A 16,340-nucleotide genomic window follows, 5' to 3' on the forward strand; every position below is an offset into this window, starting at 1 on the left:
ACCGCCGATGTCAAACCTAAACTCATTCCATCGATGCCTGACACTCACACCTGGGTGGGACCATGCTGCCACCTAGAATGGGAGCTTAGTGTTGACCAGGAAGCCTCTTAACGTTGATACTCTAATTGCAAATAATCGGAAGATGTACACTTTTTAGCCTGAGATACACATGCCACTCTCATGTGTATTTGGTAAGAATTTTTTAAAGTACATCCTTCTTGAAGGGCCACATGACAATATGGATCAGGGAAAAAAGAAAAAAAACTCACCTTTTGACCTAGAAATTCGACTTCTACAATTCCTCCTACATAAACAACCAGACAAATGTGCAAAGATGGCTGCAAAAGATTTGTATTGCAGCATTTATTACAATAATGATAAACTGGAAATAACCAATAGGAAAATGGTTAGAAAAGACAAGCTTGAAAAGAAAAGGTCATTTTTTCTATGTAAGTATTTAAATGTCATTCTATGTATTAAGATTTTTGAAGGTTTAGAAAGTTTTACACCAAAATATCAACAATGGTTATCTTTGGGTGACAGAGTTATCAGTGACTCAAAAATTTTTTATTTGCTTTATCTGAATTATCTGAGTTTTCTCAGTGAACATGTATTGCTTCTGTCTGCATGTAAAATTATTTTTTATGTAATATAAGCCACTCACCCCAACTTTAAAAGGCTGGAGGGTACTTTTAATGATAATTGCAAAGTAAGTTTTGGTAGAAATTCTAAATCACTCTTCGCGACCTATTTTACAGAGTATCCTGTTTCCCAGGTCTGGATGTTAGCCCTAATATTCTCCATTTCAAATCCATCTAAGGGTTTTCCCGTGGGCCTCCACATCGCAAAAGTTCCCCATCAGGCCAAATGCCGTAATTGCACACGACTCTTACCAGATAGGCTCTCCAGAAGGACTGAATGATGAGGGCTGCTTCCTCTTCTGTCAGCAGGAGGGAGAGTGGGATTGGCGGCCGTGGGCTGAAAAGCAATAAAACGGTCATATGCCCATGAGAATCCGTCCTTCAGCCTCAGCAAGGCCTTTGACAACATAATGGCCTCTCTGATTAAGGGCCTCATCCGTTCCCATTCTTAGAAAGCAACAATGTCATTTTTGATAGGAAAGTTTAAGCTTGAGTTAGCATGTTTTATTTCGAAATCTGGGGTGGATTTTTTGTTTTCAATCTGCATAATCTTAAATCACTGTTAGCTTGCCCCGCTCGGAAGGGCTCAGGTTACTAAAGTTGCATGTTAGTCCTCAAGGTGCAACATACATGTTATTGACATAAGGCCTTGTGGACACAAAGCAAGAGCCAGAGCAGAAGAGACCTTTATGTACTGCAGCTGAGTGAGGCATAATAAACGGCTCTTTCCCAACTTTCTATTGAAGGGAAATTAACTAGTCCATCTCTTACCTGGAGGGAAAATACTGGAATTTACCTCTGTATTTCTACATCTTAAGAAGCAATAAAATATCTCAAGCGCTGGTTCCATTGACAGTGTCTGCTCTTGTGGGATTTTTTAAGATTATGATGGGAGTTTTGATCGTAGATATCACATTTAAAAATCATGGCTAAATGTTCTTTTCTTTTCTTGTTTTTTTCCTAAAAGTTTTAAAGAGATACTAAGTGTAAGTCTAACTTAATTCTGGTTCCTTATGTCTCCCCAAAGCACAGCTACCCCTGAAGAGCAAGAGTCAAGACTTTGCAGATACAGCACAAAGAAATAAAGCTCTGAAAGAAATGTGGCTCACCAGGAGGCTGTCCCCGGGGCAGGATCCTCCGAAAGCTTGCTGGTGAGGGACCCTCAAGTCCTGGCCACAGAGCCCTCTCTAATGACAGCCATCACTTGAGTTTACAGTAACTCCCACTGTGCAGAGAGGAGGACTGACTGCCCAAGGTCACACAGCTTGTAGGTGGCCTAGTCAGGATCCGGGCCCAGATCCAGCCAGTCCCAAAGCTGAGGCTTCCCTCGCAATGCGTGCGGAGACCACACCTCAACGGGGCCAGCACTTAGCAGATGCCCAGCCTGGCGCAGACTGCGAGGGAAACTGGCAGCGACGCGTGATTCTCCGGGGTCTGCGGTTTTATCTCCCTCTAAACTTTGCCTTGAAACAACAACAACAAAACTTCCCTTGATACGTATAATTGTGTGACTGAATGAATGCTCTTTTGAATTATTCCAGAATAAAGAAATCAAAGACGGGAAGGACCCTGAAGGTCACTGGGAACATTTCTAGCAAGCGAAGTGCTGCCAAGTTCTGGCTCTCGGGCTGGGCCAGTCCTTTCTAAGAGGCCAAGGAAAGCAGGTTCTTCTATTTCTTGGAGACCTAATTACACCCTCAAAACGACCGCATTGTTAGAGACCTTTCCCTAATTTCAGTTTCCATTTTTATTTGCATGATGTAGTGACATTTTTTTTGGTTCTGTTTTTGTTTTCACTTACTGCCTAATATCCGGTTTTCTGGGCTGTAATGGAGCATTCATATTGTGCTGGAGGCTTGCCACTGGAGGCTCATCGGCTCCCACTTTCCACATTAAAGGTCTCTCCTCGTCCATTCTCCTTATTCTCCAAATCACAGTTGTGTGACACGGACAAATCCCATCCCTGAAGAAATTCTCCTTCACTAGTTAAAAGTTAACAGCTTGTAGAGAGATTCTGGTCTTTCTAAGGAGACCCTGGAGTGCTGGCAGTGAGTTTATGAGAATAACACTATCGGGCATTCATACCAGCTGATATTTACCAAGAACTTTCTGGACTCCCCTCCCACCAGCCTCTCTCCTTGTGCTCCAGCCATGCGGGCCCTTTTCATCTCCTCAAGTGTGTCCTCCCACCTTAGGGCCTTTGCAGAGGGACTTTCCTCGGCCTCCAGTATCCTCCTACTCCAGCTGGAGCACTGCACGTGGTCATGCAGTCTGCTGCTAAGGGCACCCACAGGGCACTGAGACCCGGCCCACACTCTGCTCGCTAAGCCACGCTCCAGGTTTGGCAGGGGGGCTGACACCTCCTTCTCCTGATTCACTCTTATTCTTTCTTCCAATTTCCACTCAGATGCTATGGAAAGATGTCCTTTGATTAGGTCAGGGCCCAGTGGAGCTCTAAGCAATTTTCCTTCCTAGTCCTTGGCCCAATTTGGAGATATAAACCTGTGTGATGTAAAATTAATGCCCAAATCCTCCACCGGGCTGAACGCTCCAGAGGGCAGCGACGGGGCCTCTGTCTACTGCTCCCAGCACCTAGGACAACGACCGGCACATAGTCGACGCTCCATAAACATTGGTGGAATGAGCCTCTGTGCCTGGCAGAGTGTGCTAAGCACTTTCCACACCTTATTTAATTAAATCCTCACAACATTAAAAACGAGCTGTTGTTATCCTTCTTTGAGAGCTGAAGAAACTGAGGCAGGGAGGGGTGAAGTGACCTGTTCAAGGTCACTGACCATTTCCTGCTGGGAATGCAAACTGCCCAGGAAACGGACGGAGCGGCCCAAGGAGACGATGAAGGGGAGCCCACAAGGTCACCAACATGGGATCCTGGGTCTAACAGCTGCGAGTGTTACACAGAGGAAAACACAGTCAATTGCCTAGAAGAGAAAAACGTCGGGGGGGGAAAGCCATAATCATAGAAAATGCCCTCTTCATTAATCCACACAGTAATAACTTGGCAGGTATGCATTTGTCTGAAGCTCCACAGGGACATCCGGTGTCAGGACAGCAGAACAAAGTGGAGTTTGTCACTTGGATCTGAGGGAAGGTTTGATGGTGCCGTTCTGCTCAGCTGCAATTTTCCTGCTTTAATGTTTTTCTCAACCGATGTCATGAAATCCTCAAAGTAACAGTATTCCTGCTTAGGGATAGCAGTAGGAAAGGAGAACCGCAAATCTGGGGCCACGACTGGCCAGGCCAGCCGGACAAAGAGCTTTCACCAGTAACGGAACCCCGAACCGCTTTGCATCACAATGACATCTCCAAACAGCAAAATGAGATTTCTAATAGGTCTTTAAGCGGTAAGATGAGACCACCTTTAGTGACATCCCTGCTTTCATGGCTAAATAATGGGGTGCTGTCTCCTTCCCAAACAGAGAATAAGGGTGAGAAAGCCAGCGTAAATCAGGCCAAATGAAAAGGACTTAATCTTCAGGGAGTAGCGTCTGGGAATTATCCATCATTTCAGCAGGCCAGCCTGAAGGGACAGAAGCCATGCCAGGCCCTTTTCTCTCTTTTGGAATCAGTGCAACTGGCTTCAGGTCAAATAAAAATAGAGATGGAGAGGAGGCGAAGGCTCGTCATCAGGGAACTAGGGAGGGGAGCAGGGACAAGCATGTCAATCAGAGGAGAGGCAGCTGAGGCTCCCGCCTCGAGCGCTTAAATTGGACATCCCTAGAGCAGACAGGTTTACGTGTTCTAACGGGCAAAACAGTACTCCTAAGTATGCTTCCAAGAAGAATTGTCTTATTGGTAATGCTCATTTGTCATGTCCTTCTCCTTTCTTCTCAAATGTGAGTTGAAAATATTTGAATCGTAAGAACTGATGCTATAATTCTGAGAAGGAACAAGACTTCGTTTTTCTAATTGTGTCTATGTTTGCATGGATAAACACACACACACACACAATTCTTTCCCATTTTTTGAATGCTAAGTAAAATATTTGCAGGACCTCAAGAAGAGATAGCATGCTTACAAAATACATAAGAGAATCTGAGAAGTTAGTCCTTATTAATTTCTCCATCCAGTTCTAAGACGAGCGGTTCTATCCAACATGGCATTTAAGGAGAATAAAACAGAAAGGAGAAAAGCTTCCTTTATGTTGAAAATTGAATCTTGGAATCCAAATTCTATCCACTTTTCATTAGGTAAGAGATTAAGTTGTTTTCTTGGAACATGAGAGCGCAACCCAGATGCAAAGCCGTTTACAAAATGACACAGGCCCTAAATCAGCCATCATTCATTGAGCCTTTCAAGGGCCCAGTATTTGATAACGTCTACCCATTGTAGTCGGGAAAACAGATTACCCCGTCCCTGCTCTCAGCCCTCACTGGTTTCCCAAACATTCTGTGCTGGAGGCATCACAGTCTTGAGTAATGAACTTCAAATATTTGGAAGAAGTGCCATGGAGGTTATCTGGAATCTTCCAGACATATGGTGACTAGCCATTAGGACGGAATCTCATAGGATTCTTTCCATTCCAGCCTTCTATGATGTGAGGAACAGCTCCCAAACCCAGCAGGGGAGAGCCAGCTGCATTACTCGCCAGCAGCCTTACAGCGCATTTAGAAACCACACTTACTAGGATGTGATTTTGCTTTCGCCCCCTCTCGAACTCCACCCTGGGAGACCAACAAGCAGTTATTACCCCGGCATCAGGCTGAGTCATTCTGAGTTAAACACAGAGTCGAGGCCAGTTTCACCAACCCCATCATTGGAAGCGGCGTGGCACACAGGTCCAGTTAGCAGTGCTCACAAAACCAGGCGCTGCCAGACCACGTGCTGGCCCTTGGGCTGCAGGGGCAACCGTCTTAAAAATCAGGGCTGTGAGGCTTGGTGCTTTCAGAGAAGTATGCCCAGATCGCTGTGTTATTTGGTCTCTTTGTAACTGGTTACATGTTTTCTCTAACGACTTAAGGAAAATCTTAAGGAGGTCTGCCTTCTCCCCAGTATCCCTCCTTCCGCTCCAAATGGTGAGCTCAGGCAGGGGGACGGGTGTATGGGGGGAGAGGGTAGACCCTGCCCTCCTCGGCCCAGGGGAGGTGCTCCAGCCCCTTCCCTCCCTCCCCCCCCAAGGGATCGTAACTGGTTTTGAGCCATGGACCCTTTTCCACTTCAGCAGTCCAGATTTCTTCTCAGAAGAATGTTTTTAAAAACATAAAAGTAAATAAATACATAAGATTACAAAGAAAATCAGTTATATTGAAATACAGCTATCAAAATGTTAAACAAAAAATTTGGTGATATGGTAATATATGTGCTTCTAAATTACGCAGGAAATAAGAAGAGCTAATGGCAGGTCAATTAACTTCTGCAATTTGAAAGGAACGACAAGCGCAAATGATATTTGAGATCATTACAACTGTGAAAAGACCTGATTGCGATTAGCTACGGTAGATCCTACTGAGGTTGGTTAGCCACATTCCTAATTCAAAGACAGGCTGAATTTCAGTTAGAGACGAGTGAAAACAAAGAAGTGAGTTCCTCTCTTCCAAATGCAGGGACCCCTGAATCATAGACAGTTGTGGCCGGAGCTGGGGAAAGGGAGGAAGATGGGTTTAACATCCAGGATGAGACTGAAGACTAAGGATTTAAAAATAAACAAGACGAATCCAAACAGTGAAATGAGACTAAAAACAGAGTGACCGGGAAGTCATGGAATTTGGCCAAAAAGTTATTAAAGGGCTGCATCTCAGATGGAAGAGAGATCCTGTGTAATATAGTGGGGCAATTACTGGGAGAAAAAAGAAAAAAAAAGCTTCATATTTTTATTCCCAATAAGTTATGAAGCTTCAGGAAACCCGTTACATTTTTAAAACAGAACTCATTTCCCCCACTGCATTTCAGTAAATGGCTCCCCATCCAGCCAGACAATCAGGCCCGAAATCTCCACGTCATCCTTGACTTCTCTCTAACCCCACATCCAATCCATCAACAAGGCTTCCTGGTTCCAGCATCAAAATATATCCCAAATCCAACCTCTTCTTGCCTCCTCCACTCCAAGCTGCCATCATCTCCTGCCCCCTTGCTGCATTATTAGAGCTGACTTCAGTCAACTGCCCATCCAGCTGTCAGAGTGGTCTTTGTAAAAGATAAATTGATTACCTCCATCTTCTGCTCAAAACCTTCCAACAGTTTCCTATCACACCAGGAAGGAAAAAGAAAAGTTCAAACTCTTTACCGTGGCGTCCAAGGGCCCCCCAGCAAGCTGGACATGGCCTAGCCAGGCTCTCTGGCTTCATTCCTGCCACCCTCTCCACTCCCGCATCTCCTCTTGCCTCACTGGCCAACTTTGTTTCTGTCTCAGGGCCTTCAGGGTGGCTGTTCCCTCTGCCTGGGACACTCTTCCTTCCAACCTTTGTAAGGCTGGCTCCCTCTGCTTGTCATCCAGGCCTCTGCGCAAATGTCACCTCCTTACAGAAGTGAGCCTTTCCTGGCTTCTCTACCTGAAACACTGCCACCTCTCCCCCAGCCCTGGGACTCGATCCACTCCCTCTGCTTTATTTCTCTTCAAAGCGCCTGGGTCTTCTTTACGTTATACAGGATGTTTATTTGTTAGTTTGCTTATTGTCTGTCTTCTCACTACAAGGTAAACTCCATGGGGGCCAAAACTTTCTCTCTTGTCCTCCATTCTATCTATGGTACCTAGAAAAGTGCCTGGAACAGAGTGGGCATTCAACAGTTCTTTGGTTCCCACTACCACAAATTATGCAGTCGAGTTTCCCCCGTTCAGGGGAATCGCAGGGGTCAGCACATCCAGAGTGCAACGGGTGAGCCTCCCCCTGGAAAGCCACCTTCGCGATCCTGCCAGGTAAGTGTGCAACAAACATTTCCCAGTGAACGAATATTATCACAGGTAAGGAAACAGACCTTTCTCTAAGGTTGGAATTTATCGGTGGCAGAGCTGAGGCTAAATGCACACATTCTCTCTCACTTGCTTGGTCATTGTGCTGCTCATGTTTCATCTTGCTACTGTTCTCTTAAGATTAAGGATAACATAAAACCCTTCATTCTTTGAATACCTACTATGAGCCCTCTGCAGTGGATATCTTTAATTTTTATCTGCCCATCACACCCTCCCTGTTCCTGCGGGATCAGCCTTCAGACTTTGCTTTGACAGCTCCTCCTCCCTCAGTTGGGGGAATGTGGGTCAGTGTCTTGCCTTCCCCTGGCCAAAGAGTACACCTGGGACCCAAGCTTAGCCAAGCAGATGCTCTTTCCCTGGAAGGGGAATCTTGAGTAGACCGGCAGAGACTAGAGGATTCTTGATGGCAGTGGTGTCTTGAAAACATGGGTCTCTGCTCCCAGGGTCCCTGTACCTGCTTTCTAAGGCCAGGCCCTTACCTTTAGCTTCAGGTTTGTGAGTTATCTTTTTTTCTTCCAAAATCTACCCTATTTCTTAAGTAGCTCTTAACTTTCTGTTGCTTGCAACAAAGAACTCTGATATCATCTTTAACCCTCACAGCAACCCTACAATGTAGGTATTCTTAGCATCCCCCGGTACAGAAGAGAGGACGAGGCTCAGAGATGTGAAGGGATTAGTTCCAGGTCACCCAACTGTGGGAAACTGCACAATGGCCCCCAAGAGGTCCATAACCAATGCTCAGACTCTGTGAATACATACGTTCCCTCAGAGGGCAAAGGGACTTTGCAGATGTGATTGAGTTAGGGACCCTGAGATTAGCCTTGATTACACAGGTGGGCTCAATGATGCAATCACAAGAATCCTTATGAGAGGGAGGCAGAGGGAGATCCTGCTACAGAAGTGGATGTGGCGATGGAAGCCAGAGGTCAGAGTGACACAAAGAAGGTATCACGAGCCCTCCAGATGGCAGGTAGCCTCCAGAAACTAGAAAAGGCAAGAAAATGAACTTTCCCCTAGGGCCTGCAGAAGGAACTGATTTGGGACTTCCAGCTTCCAGAACTATAAGAACTATAAGAGAATAAATGTGTGTTGTTTTAAGCCACCAATTTTGTGCTAATTTATTAAGCAGCCAGAGGCAACTAACACACCAACTAATGATGGCAGAGCTGAGATTGGAAGCCAGATGTGTCTGCCACGCTGCCTCACACAGGCTCCCCGAGCTCGTTCCCAAAGAGTCACCTAGAAACAACAGGAAGAAGGAAAGGAAGCAGGACTGTGTGCCCCAGAAAAAGGGCCACCCCGCTGCCAAGCCTCCAGCGAGGGGGAGGCACTTAGAGGATTTACGCATCCAAGCATGTCCCGAATTCAGGAAACAGCTCTCCATCCTTCCTGTTTGAAGACGAATGCTGATGTAAAGAGCAAAGACGATTTATTATCCTCAGGAGACCCTCTGGCCTCTGAAATTACTGAGACAGAAATCTACCCTTCTAAAAGACAAAATAAATTAAAAGGATTTTTTCCTTTCAACAGGCCATGACAGCAAATGTTCTGCCACGCCACCATTTAATTATGATCTTTAGTGCAAATGCATGCCGTTTCCTGTGCCGTTTTGAAGGCAGGAGCGTTTTCGGTCCCACTGTTAACCTCGGTGCAAACAGACCATCCTATGGCTGGTGCTTGTCCTCAAATAGCACGGTGACACTTTTGTTTTCACTTCAGTTTTTGGTCATTAGATACCTTCCACCAACATGAAAGTATCGTGGATTTTTTCTTCTTTTTTTTTTTGTCCAAGGGTAGAACTCAGCTGAAAAGACATTTCACCCAAAGCAACCTTTTCTTTTCTCTTCTAGAACACAACCTTTGTTTCATTGAAGGTCTCAGCTTTAATGATGTCTTTCATCAGCCTTCCCTCTGGGACATGGGACCAGATAGGCAGCAATGCACCTTTGTTCCTTGTGCTCATTTAGGGATTTATTTTTGCAAGTGAATCCGACCAATTCGTTTCGGTCAAAATAAAAAGCAAAATGTTTCCTGTTCTTAATATGATAGCAAATAATTTCATGGCTTCTGATTGGCTGGCTGAGTCAGGACTATGTCCCACAAAAGAGGATGCTGCTGGATTCATAAACAGGAGGAAAGGCAACAGGAGATATGACGTAATTCCCCGCTGTTGAAAGGTGGGGAAGAAATCACCCTCCTCAAGCTCTGATGAGAGCGTGTGGGAGATGGTACTATTGTTCCCGGTTTATTGCTCCTTTCTCTGTCAGAGACTCGTGCATCCTTACTCTTTGCCGTACGTCCTGCAGTTTCTCCCTGTGGGTGCTGTCAGCTTCCCTGGAGCACTGATCCCAAGCTTGGCCAGGGGACTTATATTGGCCAATGAACTGTGAGCAGAAGTAATGTCTGCCATTACATGGGCTGGCCCCTGCTCTTCTCCCTCTGCCGTGAGACTGAGGCAGGGGCCACTCCTTCATCCTGGGTCCCAGAATGAAAAGAGATGTGGAACAGAGCCAAAGGTGACACACAGCCAATCTAGAACAGGGTGGGGAATAAACCCTTGTGGTTATAAGGCACTGAGATTTGAGGGTTGTTTGTTACAGCAGCAGAACCTGGAGAAAGCTGACTAATTCAGAATACTGGAGGGTAGTTGGGGCAATACCATGTGGGAGCACATATCAGCCAGGACTCTCTCATTTGCAAGTATCAGAAACCTAACTCAAACTAGCTTAAGAAAAAAAAGATACTTATTGGCTCACTTAACTAATAGGCGTAGAATTGGCCTAAGGTATGGCCAGCTAGAGAGGCTGAAGTCAATGCCACAGGGGCTCAGGCTCAGGCCACCTCTCAGGTCTGCTGGTATCTCAGGCACTGTCTCCTTACATGGCTGCCCTCAGCAGCTCAGGGCTGATAATCTCAAAGCTCCAGGTCTAGAGGAAAAGGGAAAAAATCTTTCTTGGTTCCTTCCTGAAAAATCTTAGACTTATCTCTGATTGAACCAAACTGGGAGTAACCCTGGTGGTCAGGGGGGATTCACTGCTCTGAGTGGCCAGGCCTGGGTCACATGCCCAGCCCGGAGCCAGAGGTGGAATCAGCTCACTGTCTTCCTGAACGAGAATGGGAGAGGGGTGATCTTTCAGCGACACAGGGACGTCTAGAACCCAAAGGAGGGGGAAACCAATGCAGGGCTGGAAAAAATATAAACGCCTACCATAGCAAGCAAGAAAATGGGATAGAAAGAAATAGAATAAATACCCTTTAGTTTTGAAATTGTTTTTAATTCTTTGTTTTTTAAAAAGATTGGCACCTGAGCTAACAGCTGTTGCCAATCTTTTTCTTTTTTCTTTTTTTCTTCTTCTTCTCCATAAAGCCCCCTAGTACATAGCTGTATATTCTAGTTGTAGGTTCCTCTGGTTGTGTTATGTGGGACACCACCTCAGCGTGGCCTGATGAGCGGTGCCATGTCCACACCCAGGATCCAAACTGGCAAAACCCTGGGCTGCCGAAGCAGAGCATGCAAACTCAACCACTTGGCCACAGGGCCAGCCCCCTGTTTTTATTCTTAAAGTAACTCTGCAGACAATATGAAAGCTACAAAATAATATAAAGGAGAAAATAAAAGGCGTGTTCCTGGCATTTGGAGTGAAACATCCTTTTTAAAGACTTTTAGGTCTAGAGTTATTTAATTCTATGATGATCCCCGATTTTAAACATTTTCTTTTCACTGCATAGTTTATTTAACTAATATGTATATTTTATATATGATAAATCTTAGTTATTTTTATAAACCAAAGAGAATTTTTTAAGGGTTGTCAATGTCTATATAAAATGGCTACATAAAATGCAGTTATTTAAAAAAAAAGTCATGGAAAAGAAACGGGTAGCTGAGAAGGGATGGACAGAATGAAGCAGCGTATGCTAAATTACGGGGAACCTGTGGGAGAAGGCCCATCATTTATGTGATAAGCAATCGGCAGCCAGCCGTGACAAATGGTCACAACCTACCAGCTGTGATCTGACAACATAATGACATCGTGCATCAAAGACAGCTGGGCTTGGCAGAATTGATCTTACCAAGAACATTAAAATAGGACCCAAACTCCCATTTTAGATGGCTCCCCAGGCTGGTAGATAGCATTTATAGCCTCAAATAATCCTAATACAAGTGTAACATACAAAAGAGTTGCATCTTACACAGGAGCCATACTGTAATATGAGGACGTAGGTGAAAATCACATTTAGTCAGGATTTCCCCTTACCATACTTTAAATTCCATATACAGACACAGCATCTTTCATTCAATTCTGCGTAGCCAGCTCTCTCCCAGTCTTCGTGCTGATCACTGCAAATACCAGGTGATCTCGGGGGCGGCAGAGCTGAGTAATGGACCACGCCTTCAGCAGTCCAGACTCTGGAGCCAGACCGCCTGGCTTCAGACCCTGCCTCTGCTATTTACTGGCTTGTGACCTTGGGCAAATAAGTTAGCATCCCGGTACCTCGGTTGTTTCTCTGAGATATGGCTGTCGCTGGGATAGCTAGTGCTCATGGAATATCCAGTGCTCCCTTGCATAGCTCAGCCTGCCTTGCAGCTGGTTTGGGGCCCTGCTCTGTGAGGAGAGGTAAGAAGGTTAAGAACCTTCTAGGCTGAGAAGGTTAAAAACTGGGGGGCCTCCTCCATTCCTTTCTTCTTTTGCTTCAGTGATCTCAAAGATCACATGTTCCAAATAGCTGTAATTTATAAGAGGGCTGTCCAAACTGCATCAGTGGTTATATGAGCAAAAATAAGCTGTTATTGGGTTAAGCCACTGGTACTTCGGTATTGTTTATAACCGCAACTTAGCCTAGCCTGGCCTGCCTGACTGATACAACGGGGAAAGAATATTTCCTACTTTGTTGGGTTGTTGTGTGAGTTAAATTAGGTAATATTTATAAATTGTTCTGAATAGTACCTGAACAAATACTATATAAATGCTTGATAGATAGGTAGGCAGGTAGACAGACAGACGGACAGAGAGACAGAAGGAAGTTGTTGCCTCGTGAGCTGCTCACGTTCTGAGGGACACAGGAAACTGACTAAGGAAAGAGCTGAGTCACGTGTCCTATTCTATGCTTCACCTCCAGACTGGAACAACAAGGGAGATTGCTTGAATTTTTTAAAATCTTATTTCTCTCTTTCTCTCTCCCCGAAGAGTATATCATTGAATTAGCATAAATGAAGTACATATACTGCAATCCAGCTATATACGAAATCTGTCCGTGAAGACAGGGACCACATTGATCGATGTCACAGTTCCATGGCATACAGTAAGTGCCCAATAAGTGGGAGCCAGCCAGCTTATGAATATGTCTGCTTCTATAATTTCAGAGCACATTTAAGCATTTGATAAAGATCAGCTAAACAAATGAACAAATAAATTAAATAACTCCCTTTAAATAGCTGGGACACATCTGCTTGGTATACACATCAGTAGTGGAAAAAAACGTATTCCCTTAATAGCTTGCACCAGAATTCCTCTTAGGTAAGGAACTAGCTTTGTTTACGTGAAAGACCATTCTACAGATGGAAAAACTGAGGCTCAGAGAGATGAAGCCACCTTTGCCCAGAGTCTCAGCTGGATGTGGTGGAGCTTGGTTTGGAATGCAGAGTCGTGATTCTAGAGGCCAAGTTCCTAAATCCCGCACTACACTGCTGCCGCTTCTTTGATTTCCAGTCTTACACTTTGATTTACACTCTTACACTGCCCTTGACAGCGCCAGGATTTGACTTGCTGTCATCTTCAACCCATCCCCCACCAGCCTTCTCAGGATACTTCATCATTCATACTGATGGCACCTCCAACACCGTGGCCTCCAGTCCACCTGATTCCACAAGCCCTGTCTTCCCTCATGTCAGTCACTCAATAAAACCGTCTCATCTTAGAATGGGTCATCACTGAAGACTGTCAGATCTCGACTTCCCAAATTCTTGTTCTGATCATAACTTTCTATTCTTCCATCTTTCCCACCTACTCACTTCTATCTATATTGTTATTTGCCCTTACATGAGACTACGGTTTGGGAAGGTTATTGTCCACCTAGAACAGGGATCAGCAAACCACAGCTCATCGGCCAAATCTGGCCCACCACCTAGTTTTGTAAATAAACTTGTATTGGAACACAGCCATGCCCAGTGGCTCACATATTGTCTACGGCTGCTTACATGCTACAGTGGTCAAGTTGAGCAGTTGCAACAGAAACCATATGTGGCTGCAAAGCCTAAAAGATTCACTATCCGCTACAGAAGAAGGTTGCTGATCCAACCTAGAAAGCCATTTCCTTATTCCCCAGGAACTCAGAGATTACTGGAGCCATGTCCTTAGGGCAAGCCCAGGACTTTGATCACGTTAATCCTCCTTCTCATTGTTGCTGGGGAGAACTGGGTTGGGCGTTGGAGGCAGGTGTGGAGGGAGACGAGGCTGATGGACGGGAACTGGTTGGTGAGTTGTGTGCACATTCAGAGCCAGGTTTGGGAGGGGTGACCACAGCCTCCCCAAGCACCATGAGCCTTCTCACTTGGGCCTGCACCTGCCACTCTCTCCTTGCCCCTGGGGCCATTTTCCTTCCATGCCATTTGAGCTTCCCAGCGTGATCACATGAAAACTCAGTCTCCCCTACTGTCTGTCACTCTAGCCACCTCCAATGGAGAGGAACAGCCCTCAGCCCTCCCAGTTCACTGCCAGTCAATAGATGCCTCGTCGCCCACGGCACATCCACCATTCAACGAGGCGCTCACAAGGAGCTTTGGAAAATCTCATTGTTTCTTTTCCTTTTAATTTTTTATTATGGAAATTTTCAAAGATACAAAAAAGTAGACAGAAAAAAAAAATGAACCCATGTCACCATCAGCCAGGTTCAGTTATACTGTTCTCCATGTCAGTCACTCAGTGTAACTTCCCCTCAACCCTGTCCATAGACGTCATTTTATATTTCATTCACAAATATTTCAACATGTTTCTCTAAAAAGTAATAACGTTTTTATCATGACTATGAAATTATCATACCTTAAATAAAATAACAATAATTCTTTACATCATCAACTATCTACTAAGAGCTCAAATTTCCAATTGTCTCCTAATTTTTCTTTTTAGTTTGTTTCTTTGAATCAGGATCCAGATAAAATCCACACATTAAAGTTTTTAAAACTTTAAAATTTTCTTGCTTCTAAGATGGACTCCGCCACTCCCATTTTAGTGTTTCCGAGTTCAGTATGTTTCTTACTTCCAATGTGAAGACATAATGTAGTGTTTCTTTCTCTTCCTGAAAATTGGTTGTTCAATCGTTAACATAATTCAGAAAATTTGGTAATTTATGAGAAAAGTGTAAGATAATCATTCTAGAAAAGTTAACAATGCTTCCCCTTCAGACTTCCCCTTCAGATCCCCCTGCCCAGTCTCGACCTTTCACTATATTAGCTTGGCCAGTCTTCAACCCCGATTTCGGCAATCATTTGTTTTCTCTACCCTCTTTCCAGGGTTGTAGAGGGTTGCTGGAGATAATCACATAAGCAGGCTGTTCATATGCACCGTGAATTCAGGCCATCAGCTGGGCCATGCCTATTTATCCCTGGTTGATTCCCCATCGGTTTCACCACAGCAGCTGTTGCAGCCCCCTCCCCTCCCCAACAAGCCTCCAGAACCCGCCTGGGCGCCCTCTCAGCAGATGCCTTCACACCTACGTGAACTCTCTCAACTCCTCCCCCTTCCACCTCAAATTTCCTTTCACTTTGAGCTCTGATCTCAGAGGAATAAATACACATCTTCCTTTATCTGTATATGGGTATATGTGCATAGAGAAGGACTCTTAAAAGAAGTTCCCTAAAATGTCAACAATGGTTGTATCTGGGAGGCAGGCTCTTAGGCAATTTGCAGCTTTTTCTTTTTCCTTTTCTGTCTGCTTTCACTTTTTTCACTGAGCATGTGTCATTTTTACAAAACCCAGAACAATTTTAAACTGTTATTGATCCCCAACATGACGTAGGTATCCCTCGGAGTGAGGGATTCTCAGTTTCTCCATATTCTCCATTACTCTATGATAGGCAGAATCATGGAGCCCAAAGATGTCCCCATCATTAATTCCCACGGAATTATGTTATCTTACAATGAACACGTGAATATGTTATCTTACAATGAACACGTCAATATGTTATCTTACAATGAACACGGGATTATGTTATCTTACATGAACACGTGAATATGTTATCTTACAATGAACACGTGAATATGTTATCTTTCAATGAACACGTGAATATGTTATCTTACAATGAACACGTGAATATGTTATTTTACAATGAACACGGGAATATGTTATCTTACAATGGCAAAAGGGACTTTGCAGATGTGATTAAATTAAAGACTGAGACGGGGAGATTATTCTGAATTATGTGGGTGAGCCAACGTAAACATATGAGTCCTCAAGAGTGGAAGAGGGACGGAAAAGAGAATCCGAGAAATGTGGCTAAGGAAGCAGGGTCAGAGATATGCAACGTGGCTGACTTTGAAGCTGGAGGAAGGGGCCACCAGCCAAGGAATACAGGCAGCGTCTAGAAGCTGAAAAAGGCCAGGAAACGGGTTCTCCCCTAGAGGCTGCAGGAAAGAAGGCAGCCCTGCCAATGCCTTGATTTGAGCTCTGTGAGATCTGTGTCCGGCATCTGACCTCCAGAACTGTAAGACACTAACTGTGTATTGTTTAAAGCCACCAAAGTTTGTGGGAATTTGTTACAGCAGAATTAGAAAACTACT

General features: G+C 44.7%; 1 protein-coding gene and 1 non-coding gene across 21 annotated transcripts in view; both read right to left on the bottom strand.

Moving 5' to 3' along the window:
• The window catches only part of IQCK (IQ motif containing K), a 117,704-nt gene that overhangs the window by 61,388 nt on the left and 39,976 nt on the right, over nucleotides 1-16,340 (bottom strand). For 14 of the 20 annotated variants that reach the window (XR_011494275.1, XR_011494274.1, XM_070484847.1 and 11 more), the window contains one exon: nucleotides 894-978. The exons of the other annotated variants lie outside the window; for them this stretch is intronic. Coding sequence is in view for 12 of the 14 variants with exons in the window: in XM_070484847.1 (XP_070340948.1) it covers nucleotides 894-978 (85 nt within the window). In the remaining 2 variants the exon portion in view is untranslated. The remainder of the gene's footprint in view (nucleotides 1-893; nucleotides 979-16,340) is intronic. 20 annotated transcript variants of the gene reach the window in all.
• Nucleotides 7,359-7,520, bottom strand: LOC123277056 (U1 spliceosomal RNA). The gene has a single exon (XR_006513731.1). It is a non-coding gene; the product is annotated as a U1 spliceosomal RNA (small nuclear RNA).

This window comes from Equus asinus, chromosome 14 (genome assembly GCF_041296235.1).
Source record: "Equus asinus isolate D_3611 breed Donkey chromosome 14, EquAss-T2T_v2, whole genome shotgun sequence".
Lineage (NCBI taxonomy): Eukaryota > Metazoa > Chordata > Mammalia > Perissodactyla > Equidae > Equus > Equus asinus.